A 20981-nucleotide genomic window follows, 5' to 3' on the forward strand; every position below is an offset into this window, starting at 1 on the left:
TCCAAAAATTGTGAGATTGCAGCAATCTTAACCCCTTAACGACCTTGGGTCTTTCTGTTTTCGGGTTTTCATTTTTTGCTCCCCTTCTTCCCAGAGCCAGAACTTTTTTAATTTTCGTTCAATATGGCCGTGTGAGGGCTTATTTTTTGCGGGACGAGTTGTACTTTTAAAGGCCATCACTGGTTTTACCATATCGTGTGCTGGAAAACGGGAAAAAAAATTACAAGTGCGGTGAAACTGCAAAAAAAATGCAATTCCACAGTTGTTTTTTGGGTCCTTTTTTCACCACGTTCACTGATTGCTAAAACTGACCTGCCATCATTATTCTCCAGGTCATTAAGAGTTCATAGACACCAAACATGTATAGGTTCTTTTTTAAGTGGTGGAAAAAAAATCCAAAGTTTAATAATAAAAAAAAAAAAAATGACGCCATTTTCCGATACCCTTAGCTTCTCCATTTTTCGGGATCTGGGGCCGGGTGAGGGCTTATTTTTTGCGTGCCGGGCTGACGTTTTTATTGATACCATTTTGAAGTAGATCCGATGTTTTGATCACCCGTTATTGCATTTTATTGCAATGTTGCAGCGACCAAAAAAACGTAATTCTGGCGTTTAGAATTTTTTTCTCGTTACGCCGTTTCTGATTGGATTAATTCTTCTTTTATATTGATAGATCGGGTGATTCTGAACGCGCTGATACCAAATATGTGTATGTGTTTTTTATATTATATATATATATATATTTTTTACTTTGAATGGGGCAAAAGGGGGGTGACAAACTTTTATATTTTTTTAATATTTTTAAAAACTTTTTTTTTTTATACTTTCTGCTTGCTTCTATAGTATAGCAGTTGTCTGATTGCTTCTACTGCATACAAGCGATGAGCAGATCGCTTGTATGCAGGAGAAATGCTCACTTGCTATGAGCGCTGACCACTAGGTGGCACTTATAGCAATTGAGACATGACAACCACAGGCGTCTGCTGCAGACCCTGGGTTGTCATGCCCACCCATTGGTGACCCGCAATCACGTGATGGGGGTCACCGATGGGCGGGGTTTAGGACGCGCTTCCCAGAAGCGCGAGTTAAATGCCGCTGTCAGAGATTGACAGCGGCATTTAACATGTAAACAGCCGCGGGTGGATCGCGATTCCACCCGCGGCTGTTGCGGGCACATGTCAGCTGTAATAATCAGCTGACATGTGCTCGGTTCAGTCCGGGCTCAGTGCCGGAGCCCCCGCTGAACTGGTCTTCCTGACCTGGTGCGTACTATTACTGACCAGGTCGGAAAGGGGTTAAAGAGGTGAGATTTGTAAAGGTGCTAAATTCATTTAGCGGCACACACTACTTAATGAATTTGCCACCTCTCATGAGTGGCTTATACTTCCGTGCGCCGCACCATAAATATTACTCCAGTCAACGACTGGAATAGCATTTCTGGCACACAAGACGTCAGCACATTTCATGAATTTTATGACCAAGTGTGACCACATCCCCAGTACCTCCCAAGCTCTGCCTATTAGGACAGAGCAAATTCAAACTGCTGTGAAAATGCCAAGTGTAGCCACATTTTCGTGCAACTCCCCACGGAGTAAAACAAAAATTGTGCATTTTCAAAGCTTTTACAACATTTTCCTGGTGTAAAAGCTTTGATGAATTGCCCTTCCCCCCCCCCCCCCATGTGATTTTAATTGCATGGGAGGTCCTGGAATGCACAGGTGTCGGTGGCATATATTCTGTGTATACTGACCAATATCCTCAGTGCTGGCTTCTTCGAGTTTAGCTGCATTCACCAGCACAGATGCCGGCTGACTCGCAGCTCCTGGGCCGTTCTGTACGGTAGGTGGAATGATGCTCCTGGTAGGGGGATCTTTATGATGAAATTCATTTTCAGGTACCATGAAAGATTTCCTGCTTTTCAACTGTCCAGAGTAGCTGCAATTCGCACAACATGTTAAATACACCAAGGTAATTACCAGTACAAGACAATTAACCTGTGAATTACTGTCCCCGCTCATTAGTGCGCATACTGCAGGATCTATTTATTTCTACGTTAGAAATGTTGTTGTTATTACTGACCTAACATACTAGACTACACGGCACAATGGGCACGAGCAGAGATCTCAATCTGCGCATGCGCCACCTCCCGCGCCATTTTCCTGGTGTCCACTGCCAGGAGATCAATGTGCGCAGCGGGGACTCCGCTCCTGCCTTGCACCACTGACATTTTCCTGAAGTCCACCACCGGGAGATCAATGGCTCCTGATTTGCACCGCCGGGACACCGCCTCCTCCCAGCCCAGGGCCCGCAGCATCTCCCCACTCCTGCCGCCACTGGCTTTATGCAGCGACAACCCTGCTCCACCTCCACCACCGCCGCCCCCGGTGAGCTAAATTCAGACTATAAGACGGACCCCCGTATTCACAATTTTTTTTTCCATTTTTCTTCCTCTAAATTTGGGGTATGCATTGTGGTCTGATGCATCTTATAGTCCGAAAAATACAGAATTTACTTCTAAGTTCTGACATCAAACCCATTACTAGATGTTATGTAGAAATATCCAGGATTCATGAATTGTGGCAACTAATAGACAAAATCCTTCCTAAATGGACATTTGTATTTTTATCTGTACAGTACTGCATCTTTGCCAACTTGTTTAATAGGAACAGAAACTAATTTCTAAGACAAATTTATGTGTCATGTTTCCTGCCTAGATGAGAAAATATTCTAATCTTTGCTTTTCACATTCAATAAGTAGTCCGGAGAAAAATACTGCACCTCGGGCACTTCTGGTTGAGAAAGTCCAGACAGAATACAAAGTAGATCTAGCGGGAGGTGGACTAAACCAGTATATTATGGCTAAAAAGTTACTCAAAAGTATAAAAAAATAAACACAACATAAAGACTTAAAGGTGGTGGTACAAAACCCATGAAACGCATTTTAACATCAGACCGGTGTCTTCATCAGGCAGAATGGAACGGAGTGATTGGTTGCAATATATACATTAAGAGGCCGGGAAGTGCAGTGACTCCGGACCTTAAAAATTAGCCAAAACAAAAAGTACTATTAAAGTCTAATGTAAAAACAAAATATAGAGATAAATAATAACAAAGTAATAAATAGGCAGCGAAAAATCAAATATTTGTTCACAGACAGATAGCAGGTTGGACTAACCAGGGATTTAAAGAGGGCATGTCTGTGAACGGCAGGTTCAAGTCATGTGACCAGAACAGTCACGCAGGTCACGGGGGTATGGCGGAGAGCAAGCTTGTCTATTGGAGAGCACAACTTTGTCCTGGACCAGATACTTTGGGAACCAGATGCTTATCTGATGGAACCTGGCAAAGGGGGACATCAGAGCGTGGCAAAGGGGGACATCAGAGGGAACGCAGGGCAATGCGGGAAAGGGTACAATAAAGAGAAGGGGTTTGCTTAAAAGGAGTTAGCAGGAACAATTTTTTTTTCCCTTTGTGTTGTTTGCTGCCTATTTGTTACTTTGTTGTCATAGGTCTTTCGGTTTTTAGTTTAGACTTTTTTTTAGTACTTCTGTTTTGGCTAACTTCTAAATGGTCACTACACTTCCTGTTCTCAAAGTGTACGCACTACAACCAAGGACTAGGTTCCTGATGAAGAGGACAGGCCAATGTTGAAACACGTTGCATAATCATTATCCATCTACCTTCATGTCTTTTTGTTGTTTTTTTTATACTTTTGAGTAACTTTTTAACAATAAAATACTTATCTAGTCCACCTCCTGCTGGATCTACTCTGGATTCCATCTCGACTTTCCCATCCAGAAGTGCAGTATTTTTTTTCCGGACTTCTTGTTAAGTATTTGCGTTGATGCCCAGACATCACAACCAGCTGAATCTGGTTCCTGGTGTACCTGGACCTATACCACACATTGACCCCGAGTGTTGAGCCTGCTCGCTGCATAAACTCCTAAGGTGAGCAGCTCTGCGCGGGGCCGGTCGTAGCCTGAGGTTACAAACCCATCTTCACGTTACTGCGCTAAGAGGCGCCGTGTTTCTCCCTAGCCCATTTTACAATCAATGACTGCCAATATCGCTTGTATTTTACCCCATGGCCAATGCATAAAGATCAGGTCTTTTTTCTTTCTCCTCTTGGCAGATTTTGAGCACTCTTCGTTCCAGGGCTTGTCCCAAGTTCATCACTTTGGGATACCAAGGTAAGATTTTGGTCAGCACAATAAGAATATTCCTGATATGAGTATATTCTCCGGTCTCAAGACAATGAACAGACGCCTGCAAAATAAGACATAGTATAGTCAAAGCCGCACACATACTACACTGACCCACTCCCTAGCCCCTCTCGGTATGTTACATTAATTGTATGGTCTTGTGTTGTATATGCCCAGACTGAAGAAGTCTTCTCTACCCAGGCAAACAGCAAAGCAAATTACTCCCGTTAGGGTTTCAAAGCTTCAACAAAATATAGTAAAAGCACAAAGCTCAAAGAAGATTTCAATTGAAAATATAATTAGGCTGCATTTAATTACAGAGATTTCTGTTGTCTTACATCAGCAAATTTGCAAAAGTGGCAAAAGGAAGTGTAGCCATGGGTGCAAAATCGTAAACCAATAAACCTTCAGGTTTGATTTTAATGAAATATTAACAGAATAAATGTTTACTGTCAGCTTCTGAGCAGTTAATTTTAAAACTGATCTTCGGCTGATCTTCTCGTTGTCCCGTTTGTGAGCGCAAGAAAAACAGAAAAATGCCAATATCTCTTGAAGGGAATATAGCATAATGCCCACATTTTGCCTACTGCTCTAATATTTCATTTACTATAATATGGAAAATTTTATACTTTTTGTGGCAACCCCCTTTAACAGTATACATTGAGGCAGATCTAAGAATTTGTAAACTAAACCTGATGCAATGTAATATGTAACAAAGTGACGTGATAATACCAAAACTGCTTAAATATAATGTATGTTCTCTAGAGATGAGTGAATCTATTCGTAGGACGCTAGTCTGTATTCCATGGCTGCGAGCCGGAAGGCCTGCGAGCTGGAAGGCCTGCGAGCCGTCTTCTACCTATAAGTGTCCGTGGTTTCTCTTGATTAGCCAATCAGATGTTACATCATTGTTGTGACATAATGCATACATAATGTGGCGCTAGGTGAGCTAATCAAAGGGAGAGCCGCGGATGCCAACAGGTTGGAAGTCGTTCGCAGGGCTCCTGTCCAGCAGCCACAGAATACTGACTGGGTCGCTGGACTGGGTACTGCGAACTGTTTTGTTCACCTCTAATGATCTTTTTAAAGGAAAAAAAACACAACTATTTTTAACTATACCTTGGTCAGCTTATAGTGCCATTTGTGAACGACATGCCGGAAATTCTCATAATCTAACTGGTCAGCTTTGTTTCCACCATCAAAATTGGATGCCCTTAGAATGGTGACAAAACCTGGATAGCTTCCACAATCCTAATAGAAAAAAAACAAACAACAATGCAAAAAGTCACTAAAGGTGTCCAGAAACATTAACATACACATAAATCCTGAATATCCTGAATGTAGGTGTGTACTTTATTAATGTCCCAACTTTTGGTTTAGTGTCATTTTATTCTATTTTTAAAGAAGACAGGACTACCTAGGTAAAGATATTAAACTTTCTAATAAACTGTGTATTAGGAGTTGCTGTGATCTCCAGAGTCTTTGGAGAAAAAAAATAAAAAAAAGTTTCCAAAGGTATAAAACTGGTGTCAAGAGCAGCTAGAGAGCCTGCACAATATCATGAGTACGAACATACATGCTTGGTTTAGATTGGTCCGTTACTTTATTTAGTTAAGACTGGACGAACCCTTTAAAGAAGCACTCCTCCTCCCATCAAAGATTTATCCCCTTAATATACTGCAGTCATAATATTATACAGCACTGTGTACTTATAATTGCTAATTTTTCCTTTCTAACCAACTAATCCTCTCTTTTCTCTGCACTATGTAGAAACAGGAAATCTCTTGTCCCTGCATTTATCATTCCCCTCTTCAACTCCTGACCCAGCTGCTTACTCCTCCACCGGCCATATACTTTTGCACCGAGTCATAACTTGCGCAGAGAAAATTGACCTCCTGCTTCTACAGCGATTAGAAGGATTCAGACAGTCTGTTATTAATCACGTGATGTCATAGACCTAATGGAAAAGATAAGAATTAACTGGGAAGAAAGGCAAAATGAGCAATTGTAAGTATACAGATATATAATATGATGACTGCAATATATTAAGAGGATAAAAATTTTGATGGGAAGAGAGCTTCTTGAATAATGGGGTGGTCGACCTATGAGGAGATCAGCACCTGTGAATCCACTGCCGGATACAAAAAGTGGCTCCAATGAACAAGCAAGGTCCTTCTCCCGTGTAATAGTAATACAGAAAAACAAACCCTATCGCAGCTCTGAATCCGACGTACAAACATAGGAGAAATGAAAGTCAATGCTTCACTGACTGCTGACATGAATGGCTGACGTTCAGCAGGAAGTGACAGTGAAAAATTTGGCTGAGAAATGTGTTAGCAAGGAGAAGGAAAACTGTCAGAAGCTGAATGAATATTTAAATTCGGTGCTGGGGATTTTAATCAGTTGTCTCCAGCTGACGATGAAGCTGAACAGTTCACAAGCCCGACAAGAAGCATTCTCACAAGATACGGAGCGCAGAACCGCACATCTTCTACTGTCAAATCCAGCCTGACAGAAGAACACTTCTCCTCCTGAACACGTAGATAACATCCCGCCAAAAATACAGATACATCTCTCTATAATTATTCTTCAGACTCAGGAGGGACTACAGAGTACTAAATAATAAATAGGTAAAACATACTCTAATGCTACTAAATTCCGCTAGGAAGCGTTCTACCTCACTGAACCGTCTGCTCTTGTACGAAGGGCCAGAACACCATGATCTACTGAGGGGTCTAAGCAGGGAGCAGGAGTCCTCCTCATTACATGAGGCTGCGGTGATGGAGAAAGAATCACTCCTTGCAAAGATAGAAGACGGAGGTTCTTTAAATAGGACGACGCGTTTCAACACCAGACAGGCGTCTTCATCAATTAAAAGAAAACAACAGGACTACTTATTCAGCAATGTCAGCACCTTTTTGTGGGATATTTGCTATAACATCTATCCACTGGGTCCGATAGCTGGGACCCCCCAACTGACCACAAGAATGGGGGGTTCAGAGCCAGAAGTGTAAATGGAGGGGTAATGCATCCATAACCACAGCTTCATTCACATCTGTGAAATGAAAGAGCTAATCAAGGACAGCCCTGTAGAAAATGACCAAGGGGCGGCCATGGAGGAGCACTAATGCTTTGTTCACACAGGAGACTCAGCATTCCCGGGTTCTCATGATCAGACGGGAGCCTTCTTCTCAGGAGCCTATGATAGCGATCCCAATACACCACATAATGGTGAACTTGGACCTTTGTGCAGCCTTGAGGGATCACAAAAAACAATTAACTACCCTGACCCGCTCCAGGGGGAAGAGCAAAGACGTAGACAACACAATATGTTCGTTAATTATGGAGGCAGACACAATCGTTGGAAGGGCAGCATTGGACAACAGAATCCTTGTGAGGCTATGTGCCCACAATGCAGAAATGCTCAGGATTTTTTCTTGAGCGTTTCTGCATCTCCCTGGCAGAACTAAACACATGCGGACTGTACATGCGGATTGTACATGCGGTTTCCTGCCAGGGACAAGCGGATGTGAAGCGTTCTTCACATGCATTTCTGCATGCGGGTTATCAAGCGCTTTCCAAGCGATTTTAGCATCACTTGGAAAAGTACTTGACAACTTCGTCACACTATATAAATCCATGCAAACAGCATGGATTTATATAGTGTGACCCGAGAGAATGTCAAAATAAAAAAATAAATATATACTTACCCTCCGATGGCCCGCGCTGTCTTGCTTCGCTCGGTCCCGGCTGCCGGCAGCGGTACACTGAAGGACCTGCCGACGTCAGCGTCGCGTGACCCGTCACATAACTCAGCGCAGGTCCTTCATTCCATCGCGAAGTGCCGGGAAGCAAGGAGGAGCGCAGCGCGGGCCGCCGGAAGGCAAGTATATATTTATTTTTTATTTTATTATTTTTTTACAGCTTTTTTAATGGTACCTGGGCGTGGAGGAGACTCTCCTCTCCTCCACACCCGGGTACCATCCGCACATTAGAACGCGCCAATTACGCAAGTACAGATGCAGTCTTATGGAATAGGCGCGTTCTAATGCAAGTCAATGGCGGCGAAAAAGCAGCACTTCCGCAAAATAATTGGTAGTGCTGCGTTTTTTTTTTCTGCAATGATAATCCGCAGCGGAAATTTCCGCAGCATGTGCTCAGCACATGAGGATTATCATTGGGGGACATGGCAGGCCTTCTACCATGCGTTTATTACGCGTTTCTGAAGCGTTTTTGCCGCTGCGGTAACGCTTAAAAAACGCATCGTGGGCACACAGCCTGAAGAACAAAAAAAGGGAGAATGGAAGGAGAAAGCACCCAGTTCCAAAACCCTCGGAATAGATGTGATGGCCATTAAGAAAACCACCGTACAGGTAAATGTAGGGCAGAGCGACTCAAAGGGAGACGTGTGTAAGAAATCCAGAATAAGGTTAAAGTGCCACAGTGCCCACTAGAGGTTTGTAGTAAGGAATGCAGGGAGCATGAATAAGTCTTGACCTATTTAAAGAAGGAAAGACAACGCTGAAGAAGAATGGAGAGTGCAGGGATCTACCCCATTGAGAAAAGCAAGGCTGAGACCACGACCAAGGCCAGACTGGAGGTGGAAGAGTGTCACAGGCTTGCAACACTGGAAATGGATGGTTGTGCTGCTCATATTAACACAAGTAGGATAGCCTGGTACGCTGGTAGATGCTAGCCGACTGGGGTTAACAAGCCTTGAGCATGGTTTGGACCCATGAAGTCCAACAGATCCTTGGTTTCATGAACCCAACTTCAAAAGACACGTTGAGGAGATGACGTTGCTTGGAATAAGGACGAAGAAAAAGAGGCAAAGGGTGTGTTTGCGTCCCGATTAGTTGCTCAAGATTTACAAACATGCTCGGGCAAACACCTATTATCTTTAGCGTGCCCGGGGGTTACGTTTTCATCGCACCGTGAACATGATTTGCGACTGTTTGACAGCTTTAACATATGTGAGGAATGCTGGAAAAACAGGCATTCCTCACATGTATTAAAGCTGTCAAACAGTCACAAATCATGTTCATGGAGCGACGAAAACTTAACCCCCGAGCACGCTGAAGATAATAGGTGCTTGTCCGAGCATGCTCGTAAATCTCGAGCAACGAGCATGCTCGATCATCACTTGTCCTGATGAACCACATCAAAGCGCTATAAGGATGGCTGGAATGCAATTCACATTTGTGGGTAGCAGAGGTAGAGCTGGGAGAAGTCTTCCCAAATAAACAACCAAAGCACTCAGTGCAAAAGCCAGAGGGTCTTGAGATCAGACAACCTAAACTGGAAGCTTAGGATTCAGAAGTGATGCCAAGAGATCAACGTCAGGAGTGCCAAAAAGAACTTCAGAAGGAGAAGTCACTCTCCTTAGTAAAGACTTTCTCAGCTGATGTAGACTACAGAGACAACTGGACATGTAGTTCAAATCGAGAAGACCATTCTGGACCCCTCCATGTGCTAAAGGGCTCCTACATCTCCCTTGATGGCTCAGGTAGACATCTTCAATTGTAGGTCTGAACTCGGAGCTTTGTGGAGAGGATGTGGGGTGGGAGTCTTTAACTGGCATAGAAAGAAGAAAGGAAAAGGCTGAAAGGGCATCTTCCAGACCCTAGAGGCAACTGGAGGGAAAGTCCTGAAGAGAGGGTGCAGCAGGTTTTCTTGGCTCAATTCCTAAACGGTGTCCAGAAGAAGAGAAGCTGGAGGGATGTGTCTCCTGTGGCATCTCCAAGCAAAATTAGACAGTTATGGTGGGCAGAAAACCTCTCCCATAAAAAAAAAAAAAAAAAAAAAGGCATTGTAAAGCTATAGGGGAGCTTGGGGGGGGGGGACAGGAAGCAGCAGCAGTCTCTGCAGTCAATGAGAATAATGGGATCTAGCCAGGGGAAAAACTGGGGCTTGAGTAATAAGTGTCTGTGACGTGAAGGACACCTCCAAAACAGAGGGCACTGGAAGGTGCCCCAAATATGGGAAACAAAGAGTGGAGAACGAGCAGAGGCCCTAGAGGCACAAAGAGAAAAGGACCCAAAAACTGCTAAAAGCACTAAAAAAAGCAGTGATTTCCCACAGACAGTAAAGGAGGAAGAGATTCCTGCAGACTCCCATCACTAGAAAAAATAAAAAGGAAAGCTACCCCAAAACACATAGCTGCTACACCTAAGAGACCAGGAAAATAAGGAGGGGACAGAAAAGAGCAGGAGACCAAAGCATTATCCCTCAATATTCACCTTGCCCATCATCTTTGGGAGTCAGCAGGATCATCTTCTCATTGCCCTTACTAATGTAGTGAAGCCAGCACTCCTCTGTGGAAGCAGCAATGAGGAGTGAACAGCACCCCAGGGATGTTCCACTAGTGCGGTGTTCACACTGTGGCCTCTCAGTCATGTGGTGGGGACATCCACGCCACTTGAGATAAAAAAAATGGAGCAGACCAGAAACAGGTCATGCCTGCCTGATATGGCCACTAGGCCATAACGGACAATCATACTGTCCGAGGAGCAGGTAGAGGTCACTTGGAGGAACAAACATTATTTTCCACTTAGTGTTATGATGTTCCTGTATGAGCTTGTATGAAGGGATGGCATGGATAGAGAGAAAAAGATATATTATATAAATAAAATATATACCGTATTTTTCGGACTATAAGACGCACTTTTTTCCTCCAAAATTTTGGAGGAAAATGGGGGGTGCGTCTTATAGTCCGAATGTTGGGGGGGGGGGGTATATATATATATATTTACACACTGTGTGGGGGGAGCGGTAGCGGCGGAGGAGCGGGGCACAGGAGGCAGCAGCCGCCCGCTGCAGCCTACACTGTCCCCACTGCTAAAGAAAATGAATATTCAGTGCTCCCCACGCCAATCGGGCATGGAGAGCACTGAATATTCATACTCCTTAATAGCGGCACACAGTGTAGCCGCAGTGCGGCTCCTGCTGTTGCCGGAATCGCCGGTGCCCGCTGTTTTCTTCAAAAAGGGGAAGACAGTGGACCCAGGGAACTATAGGCCGGTGAGTCTGACTTCTATACCAGGAAAGATCTTTGAACAAATTATTAAACAACATGTATGTAAGTACCTGGATAAGAATGAAGTGATTAACCAGAGTCAGCATGGGTTTGTAACTAACAAGCCATGTCAGACTAACTTAATTTCCTTCTATGACAGAATCACTGACTGGGTGGATCAGGGAAATGCTGTAGATATAGTATATCTTGACTTCAGCAAAGCATTTGACAAAGTATCTCACACCATCCTTATTGAAAAAATTACCAAGTATGGAATGGACAAGGCAACTGTTAGGTGGATTCATAACTGGCTTAGTGATCGGACTCAAAGAGTGGTCGTAAATGGCTTTACATCCAGTTGGATGAATGTCTCAAGTGGGGTACCACAGGGCTCTGTCCTGGGACCTGTATTATTCAACATCTTTATCAATGATTTAGATGAAGGAATTGAGGGTAAACTGATTAAATTTGCTGATGACACAAAGCTAGGAGGGATAGCTAATACTAGAGAAGAGAGAGAGAGGATTCAAAAAGATCTAAATAAACTGGAGCAGTGGGCAGTAACTAGCAGTATGGTTTTTAACAGGGAAAAATGCAAAGTACTACATCTGGGCAATAAAAATGAAAAAAGCATATACAAAATGGGAGGAATAGAGCTAAGCAACAGTACATGTGAAAAAGACTTAGGTATACTAATAGATCATAGACTGAACATGAGTCAACAGTGTGATGCAGCAGCAAAAAAGGCAAATACAATTCTGGGATGTATTAACAGAAGCATACATACAGTCTAGATCACGTGAAGTCATTATCGGACTTTACTCCTCTTTGGTCAGACCTCACCTGGAATACTGTGTCCAGTTTTGGGCACCACATTTTAAAAAAGACATCGACAAACTGGAGCAAGTTCAGAGAAGAGCGACCAGAATGCTGACCGGTCTGCAAACCATGTCCTATGAGGAACGGTTGCAGGATTTGGGAATGTTTAGCTTGCAAAAAAGAAGACTGAGAGGAGACTTAATAGCTGTCTACAAATATCTCAAGGGCTGTCACATTGTAGAAGGATCATCTTTATTCTCATTTGCACAAGGAAAGACTAAAAGCAATGGGATGAAACTGAATGGGAGGAGACACAGATTAGATATTAGAAAAAACTTTTTGACAGTTAGGGTGATTAATGAGTGGAACAGGCGGCCACGAGAGGTGGTGAGTTCCCCTTCAATGGACGTCTTCAAACAGAGGCTGGACAGATATCTGTCTGAGATGATTTAGTGAATCCTGCTTTGAGCAGGGGATTGGACCAGATGACCCAGGAGGTCCCCTCCAACTCTACCATTCTATGATTCTATGAATATTCAACCTCTCTCCACGCCCATGGGAATGGGGAGGGGTGAATATTCATGCCCTTTAATAAGCGGGCACACGCGATAGCCCGGCAGCAGCAGGAGCCACGCTGCGGCTACGCTGTGTGCCGGCTGTTAAGGAGCATGAAGTCACTGCTCCCGGCGCACACAGTCCAGGCGTGGGGAGCAGTGACTTCCGGCAGCTGATCTCTCTCCTTGTGAGCCGCGCATGGCAGCGACCTCATGCGCGGCTCAAATGGAGAAATCAGTGCGGGCAGACAGGACGCAGAGCTGGAGGAGAGGAGAAAGGGGAGTTGGAGTGTTTATTTTTTTATGTGCAGCCTGGTGGGGATTAGGGGGACCATGCATACTAGGATAAGGATGGGGGGTGCCATGCATACCAGGACAGGGATGAGGGGTGCCATGCATACCAGGACAGGGATGAGGGGTGCCATGCATACCAGGACAGGGATGAGGGGTGCCATGCATACCAGGACAGGGATGAGGGGTGCCATGCATACCAGGACAGGGATGAGGGGTGCCATGCATACCAGGACAGGGATGAGGGGTGCCATGCATACCAGGACAGGGATGAGGGGTGCCAGGCATACCAGGATAAGGATGAGGAATGCCAGGCATACCAGGATGGAGGGATGCCAGGCATACCAGGATGGGGATGGGGACCACTTATAAAAGGAGGGGGGGGGGGGGGCGCATATATACCAGGATGGGGGATATTGTCAGAATTGGGTGACATTACCTCTATACCAGTGTCAGCAGAGGACCCTCTCCCCATTAAAAGTGCATCATGAACACATTTTTTGCTTAATTTTTTTTTTTCTCCTCCTCTAAATCCTAGGTGTGTCTTATGGTGCGGTGCGTCTTATAGTCCGAAAAATAAGGTATATATAAAAAAAAATAATATTAGATATACACATTCACACACGCTTATTTTACAGTTTTGATTTACAGCAATGAGCTATGTGGTGTGACAACGCTGCTGAACAACTTCCCCCCACTTGTCATATTGAGATATACACTCCTCAATATTCATAGCGCTTCCATCGGACAGATGTATGCCAGAAAAGGGGCCTTTAAAATACATTTGGCAGTGAATGTCAGGGTATGTATTTCCTTTGTTGCAATACTGAAAAAAATGTAGAACACACAAATATAACATATCACCATTATCATTCTAGACAAAATGGGGGACTGACAAGACAGACGTAACAGCACGAACCTATGGGGAAAGCAATGGTTGCAATAGAAGACTGAAGCCCAACATGATGAACTGGGAGCCCAGGGAGTAATAGGAATAAAAATAAGTGGCCATCTAAGGCACAGTACACACATGCCATGATCAGGTTTCCTCACCTTGTCATACACCGCACGATCGCTGTGCCACTTGGTAACAGTTTCCAGCATACAACACAGAAATCGCCCGTAACGGCTGGCTTCGTTTTCTGTGCAACTAGCGACAGTGTAAATGATGTCTGAGAAGACCTGCACATCAGAAGATGACATTAATCACACCCTGCGATAAGCGGCTTCTCCAGAATGGACAATACATGGAATCAGAAATCTGTCAATTCTACCATCATCTGCTCATACTTAGAGGGGATGTCCATGACTAGATAACCCCCGCTTAGCCTCGTCATGGCCCAACGTAAAATAAAACATTGGCTGCTTCACCTCCTACATCGGCACTGTTCCATTGGGGTCAGCACTGCTATTCCTGGAGGGTGACAATGTTGTGTTGTGCTGCAGCCATTACCATTTCACAAGAGCAGGCGACCTTCCTGACGGAATATTGACGAGCTGCTGGCGACCAGCGATCACTCATTGTCTGCAGCGGGTACATGACACAATAGTCACATCAGCCTCTGGGAAGAGCAGCACTGACGTCGGTGGAACAGCGCCGGCAATGTTATTTTAGGGTCCTAAACTGAAAACCAGGGGTGCTGTAGACCAGAGTATCCTACTCACTTATGAGACCAAACATTATCACGCTGTTGATATAATACAAAAAAACAGTAAAAAAAAATTACTGCAGGCAACAAAAACCTGGAGAGAATCATAGCTGACATTTATCAGCGCCCGTACAGTATAAGGAAGCAGCAATAAATGCCTGGGAGAGAACATGGATAAAAGGGATAACATGACAGCTACATCCTGTGCAGATACTCACTCTATCATAGCAAAGTAATGTAGAAAAGTTAGGCGTCTTCTGTAAGTGTACAAGCTCTACAAACCGCGCGCAGTATACAGCATCGATGGAGGAGAACACGCAGCGGGGAAATATACAAAGCTGCAAAAATTTGGTGATCGTCTCATTCTTGGTAGAACCTGCAACAATATACAAAACAAAAACATATTAACACAACATATACGCTGCTAGCAACAAAAATAACATGTTCTAATCAATAGCTAAAAACCAACGACATGGCAGTCCGGTCGTCGTCGGCCCACAGCTCAATTTGCCAGGCGTCACCACCAGCAGTCAGGCAATACAGGCTGGACAATTACATGAATATCCCTCTGTGGAATACAAGGAGGAGTCTCGGCCGTCAAATGGGGAGACTCTGACGCCCACAGTTAACCGGAAAAGAATGGGTTACCCTGTGCTGCTGTCAATGATGAGAAGACGGGATTCCAAAGATATGCGGTTTAATAGTCAACATGTTTCGAAGTACACAACTTCTTCATCACGACAAAGCACAGTTTTCCAGTTTTTTCTCCTGACTTCTCCTCGTGGGTCTGCAGCAGCCCAAGCCACATTAGTGGCTGTGTGCACACAATCCTATCAGGAGAGCACATTTGTGCAGTGTTATCCTCAGTTTCTTCCCACATAGGACCATATTGCACTGTTTTTTCAGTGAAGACTAAATGTACAGTATACGTGCGTCTGGTATTTTTAGGGGGTAGAGGAAAGTTGGGTAAAGCAACTAGATAAATACACGCACTTCATTAAGAACAGCAGCTAAGTGTACACTGAGTGGGGCGAGTGCATGGTACACAAATGTAGGGACGGAGAGAGCCACAGGTACAAGGAGCCAGGCACACCCAAATGCTTGAGCTGCAAAGTATAACAATTTTATTTAGACAATACTTGGAAAAGACAATGTGATCACACATAGAAAGATTGAAAACATTTAAAACACAAGAAACCCATGCAAGGGTAGAATCATCTCAAATATGCAGCAACAGGTATTGATGAAATACACCACAGTATAGATTGTAATATTAAATTCAGTTGTAAGTGGCAGCTATTGCATGTATCCTAAGAATAGACTGCGTGCGTCTCACCGCAGCGGCTGTGGAGCGCAGCGAGCACTATTTCCGGCCAGATGTGCACGTGTGACGTTATAAACGTCACTTCCGGTACGGCTTTACTGAATGCGTTCCACCGAAGGGTAGCGGTGGAACGGAATGGAAGTCACTTCCAGCCGGAAGTGACGTAGCGCTATGGCATGTATGTATGTGTCCCAATAATATGGAACGCAAGCTTTCCCATGATTAGAGGACCCATATAGGTAAGTATAAAGTGCGCTGCGCCAGAAAGGAAGCACTTAGGCTATGTGCCCACGATGCAGAAATGCTGCATATTTTTTCCGCTTCTCCCTGGCAGGAAAAACACATGCGGATTTTACATGCGTTTTTCCCGCCAGGTAGAAGCGTTTGTCAAGCGTTCTTCACATGCATTTCTGCATGCGGGTTATCAAGCGCTTTTCCAAGTGATTTTAGCATCACTTGGAAAAGTGCTTGACAACTTGTTCACACTATATAAATCCATGCAACCGGCATGGATTTATATAGTGTGACCAAGTTAGTTAAAAAAATAAAAAAAGAATAAGAATGGTAAAAAATAAAGATTATACTTACCTTTCGATGTCCTCCCGGTGTTTTCTCCGCTCCGTCCGGTGTCTTGGGCGGCTCACGGTGGTGTCAGGTCACATGACTCAATGACGTCATGTCAGGTCCTTCACAACACTGCGACCCATAAAGCAGACCAGACGGAGCGGAGAAAACACCGGGAGGACATCGGAAGGTAAGTATAATTTTTATTTTATTCTTTTTTTTTACAGGTTCTATGGTACCCAGGTCTGGATGAGAGTCTCCTCTTCTCCAAACCCGGGTACCATCCGCACATTGAACCGTGTGATATCCGCATGTACAGATGCAGTGATGCGGCTGTCATGTGGTCCAATGCAAGTCAATGGCGGCAATTATGCTTTGTGTCCGTAAAATTAATGGACATGCTGTGTATTTTTCCGCAATGATAATCCGCAGCGGAAATTTCCGCAGCATGTGCACAGCACATGCGGATTATCATTGGGGACCATGGGGCACTTATTACCAAGCGCTTTTTAAGCGTTTTCACTGCGGAAATTCCGCGGCAAAAACGCTTGAAAAACGCATAGTGGGCACGCAGCCTAATAAGCAACCATGCAGAAGAAGTAAGAACATACATGTACACACAAGGGTGGAGAATAAATATAAAGGGCAACAATGAATACACAAGAATGCCCAGGAGGAGCCCCAAAAGGGCATGTAAGGGCTAACACTCACCCTGATAAATAGCATGGAGAGAAAAAAGCCAACCCCAATAATACAGGAATCCAACAACACAGCAACCAAAAGACCAGTTGAACCATACAAGAGAGCCATTGGGTCAAAAAACATCTGCGGATAGTTGATGAAAAGCCGTGTCCAAAGGACACCCAAAGACCACAGAAAACAAACAAGATTGGGAGGTAAGACCACCGGGTCCCCAATCCCTATCCAAGGGACCCACCTATGGACTAAACGAGGAAGAGTGCCAAAATCAAGGGCATATGGTAACAATAAAGGGCGTACATAGCGAAGAAGCGATTTCACCATCAATTTAAAGAGACCACTTAAGTATTTCAGCACTACCTTGTACTATTTCATCAAAAAAATTGTGAAAAAATGGTCCTCATTGATACCATTAGGTGCTATAGAGTCCAGGGTGTAAATCCACCTCGACTCCAACCACATACAGGGTCGTCTTCGCTAGGATAGGGATTGGGAACCCGGTGGTCTTACCTCCCAATCTTGTTTGTTTTCTGTGGTCTTTGGGTGTCCTTTGGGCACGGCTTTTCATCAACTATCCATTGCAAATGTTTTTTGACCCAATGGTTCTCTTGCATGGTTCAACTGGTCTCTTTTGGTTGCTGTGTTGTTGGATTCCTCTATTATTGGGGTCAGCTTTTCTCCCTTCGGTGGAACACATTAAGTAAAGCCGGACCGAAAATGACGTTTATAACGTCACACGTGCACATTCGGCCAGAAATAGTGCTCGCTGCGCTCCACAGCCGATGCGGTGAGACGCATGCAGTCTATTCTTAGGATACATGCAAATGCATGTTTGGGATGATTCTACCCTTGCATGGGTTTCTAGTGTTTTAAATGTTTTCAAGCTTTCTATGTGTGATCACATAGTCTTTTCTTAGTATCGTCTAAATGAAATTGTTATACTTTGCAGCACAAGCATTTGGGTGTGCCTGGCTCCTTGTACCTGTGGCTCTCTCCTTCCCTACATTATATGCATCTCACAGGTTGCCTGTAGCACCCCTCTCACACTTAGCTGTGCCTCCTGTCTCCTTGTTCTAAACATGGTATACAAATGGCATTTTAAATCTACAAAAATAATGAACCTTTAAGGAGACGTTCCACTGCATTTCACTCTACTAGAAAGTGCATGGAGATATGTAAAGGGGAAGTCCAGGAACATTTCATTTTGTCACTATGGACCTAAAAACTAACTGGCAGGTACTTGCTAACAGGAAACTACCGGCCTGCTCAACCCAGTGCCAGATGATTAACAACTGGCTTCCAGCAGTTAGGGAGCAGGGAGCCGGCTGTCAATCAGTATGATGCTGGCTGTCACGCCCCTTCAGAGCAGCCGCTGTCCTGTCAATGACGTCAGCAGGAGCAGTCACCACCTCTCTACCTATTAGTCTTAGGCCCATACTAAAAAAAGCATATAGTCCTAGATAACCCCTTTAAGAGATGTCATGCACACAATGCCGAGAATATCAGCTGGTACGTGGCTTTCAAATTTGCAGCATGTCAGTGTATGCCCTGGATGATACAAATGGATTTTACCTTTTATAATGTGATGGGTGAAATGTTTGGCTTTACCACCCCATATTCACAATTCTCATTACAGGAGCTCCACTTCGGAAATACCCTCTAGGCACATAACCAGGAGGCGCCAAAACTGCCTACTGCATTGGATGTCTGAGGGCCTCCTGGTTCTCCAGCAATAGATTTTGTTGGGGAAGGGAAGGTCAACATATTGATATACAATGCATGAACCCTCTGGAGATCAATCAGCAATCAGAGGTGTCTTGTAGGAGATAACTCCGCTGTCTCCATTGAAATCACATGCACACTTAGCCTAGCCAAGTGGACATACAGCTCTGCTACATCCACATTTATACGCACAAACACAGAGCTCTGCTACATGCACATTATATACACACATACAGCTCTGCCACATGCATTTATTTACACACATACAGCTCTGCTACATGCACATTATATACACACTGTGGTAGGACGACTCGCTCGGTCACTTCCAGAAGTAGACTCAGGAACCCGGGTTTTCTTTACAGGCTTTATCAATAGCATAAAGCTCTGCACTACAGCAAAATAAACACAGCTTGGCAAAACAACAAAACAAAAGATAAACTGTAGCACGTCCATATATGTGTGTGTGGTTCGCCCAGTTATGTCCAGCTTTCAGCTCCCTCCTGAGCTAAGGCTGTCCAGTCTGGAGACCTTGCCTCTCCAAACACAACAGAAAAAAAAATGCTGACTGAGCATTTAAATGTTGCTCAGTAACACCCTGAGGTGGAGGTATAGGGAATGACCTCCCTCCCATCTCTAGGTCATTCCCCTAAAACCACGCCCTTTTAAGTGAGTTAACCCTCCAGCATATAACATGCTGGCAGAAAGTTTATTGGCTTCAGTTCACACAGGCTAGCAACCTGTGTGACACATGCCTCCCCTCATAAATCATACCAGTGACTGTTACAAGACATACAGCTCTGCTACATGCACATTATATACACACATACAGCTCTGCCATATGAACATTTATACGCACAAACACAGAGCTCTGCCACATGCACATTTCTATATACACATACAGCTTTGCTTCGTGCAAATTTATACATAGCAGAGATGTATGTATGTACAGTTGAAGTTTACATACACTATATAAAAAGACACATATGCGTTTTTCTCAATATCTGACATGAAATCAGAATACACTTTTGATAGAGATAGCGAGAGATAGCGAGAGATAGCGAGAGATAGCGAGAGATAGCGAGAGATAGCGAGAGATAGCGAGAGATAGAGAGAGAGAGAGAGAGAGAGAGAGAGAGAGAGAGAATGAATGAAAAGGCATTTTTATTACTTACTGCAAAGTCAAAAGTTTACATACATTTCATTAGTATTTGGTACTATTGCCCTTAAAATGAATGACTTGGGTCACACGTTTGGGATATCCTTCCACAAGATTCTCAATAGTTGGTCGGAATTTGGGTCCATTCCTCCTGACAAAACTGGTGTAACTGATCCAGGTCTGTAGGTCGCCTTGCTCGCACCGGCCTCTTCAGCTTTGCCCACAAATTTTCAATAGGATTGAAATCAGGGCTTTGTGATGGCCACTCCAAAACATTGACTGTTATCCTTAAGCCACTTTGTTACCATTTTGGCAGTGTGCTTCAGGTCATTGTCTATTTGGAAGACCCATTTCCGCCCAAGCTTTGACTTCCTGGCTGACGTCTTGAGATGTTGCTCAAGTATTGCCACATAATCTTCTTTTCTCATGATGCCATCTATTTTGTGAAGTGCACCAGTCCCTCCTGCAGCAAAACAAACCCACAACATGATGCTGCCACCCCCATGTTTCACAGTTGAGATGGTGTTCTTAGGTTTCCAAGCTTCTCCCTTTTTCCTCGAAACGTAACGATAGTCATTATGTCCATAAAGTTCAATTTCAGTTTCATCAGACCACAGGACAGGTCTCCAAAAATGAAAATCTTTGTTCCGGTGTGCATTTTCAAACATTAATCTGGCTTTTGGCTTCTTCCTGGCACAGTGGCCCTTCAGCCCATGTTGATACAGTACTCGTTTCACTGTGGATATTGACACAATCTTACCAGCTTCCGCCATAATCTTCACAAGGTCTTTTGCTTTTGTCCTTGGGTTGATATGCGCATATTGGACCAAAGCACGTTCATCTCCAGGACACAGATCCCGTCTCCTTCCTGAGCAGTATAATGGCTGGACATTCCCATCTTGTTTGTACTTGCGTATAATTGTACAGATGAACGGGGCACCTTCAGGTATCTTGAAATTGTACACAAGTTTTTGGTTGTCATTAATA

At 44.1% G+C, this 20981-nt stretch overlaps 1 protein-coding gene across 1 annotated transcript in view; it reads right to left on the minus strand.

Annotated features, from left to right (window-relative positions):
• Positions 1-20981, minus strand: part of THOC2 (THO complex subunit 2) — a 141997-nt gene that overhangs the window by 41842 nt on the left and 79174 nt on the right. The window contains exons 25-29 of the mRNA XM_073641084.1: positions 14748-14905; positions 13934-14062; positions 5321-5452; positions 4081-4265; positions 1750-1934 (exon numbers count right to left, since the gene is read on the minus strand). Of these exons, the coding sequence (XP_073497185.1) occupies positions 1750-1934; positions 4081-4265; positions 5321-5452; positions 13934-14062; positions 14748-14905 (789 nt within the window). The remainder of the gene's footprint in view (positions 1-1749; positions 1935-4080; positions 4266-5320; positions 5453-13933; positions 14063-14747; positions 14906-20981) is intronic.

Source organism: Phyllobates terribilis, unplaced genomic scaffold (assembly GCF_046119375.1).
Source record: "Phyllobates terribilis strain yellow unplaced genomic scaffold, ASM4611937v1 Scaffold_7__3_contigs__length_470593459, whole genome shotgun sequence".
NCBI classification, from domain to species: Eukaryota; Metazoa; Chordata; class Amphibia; order Anura; family Dendrobatidae; genus Phyllobates; species Phyllobates terribilis.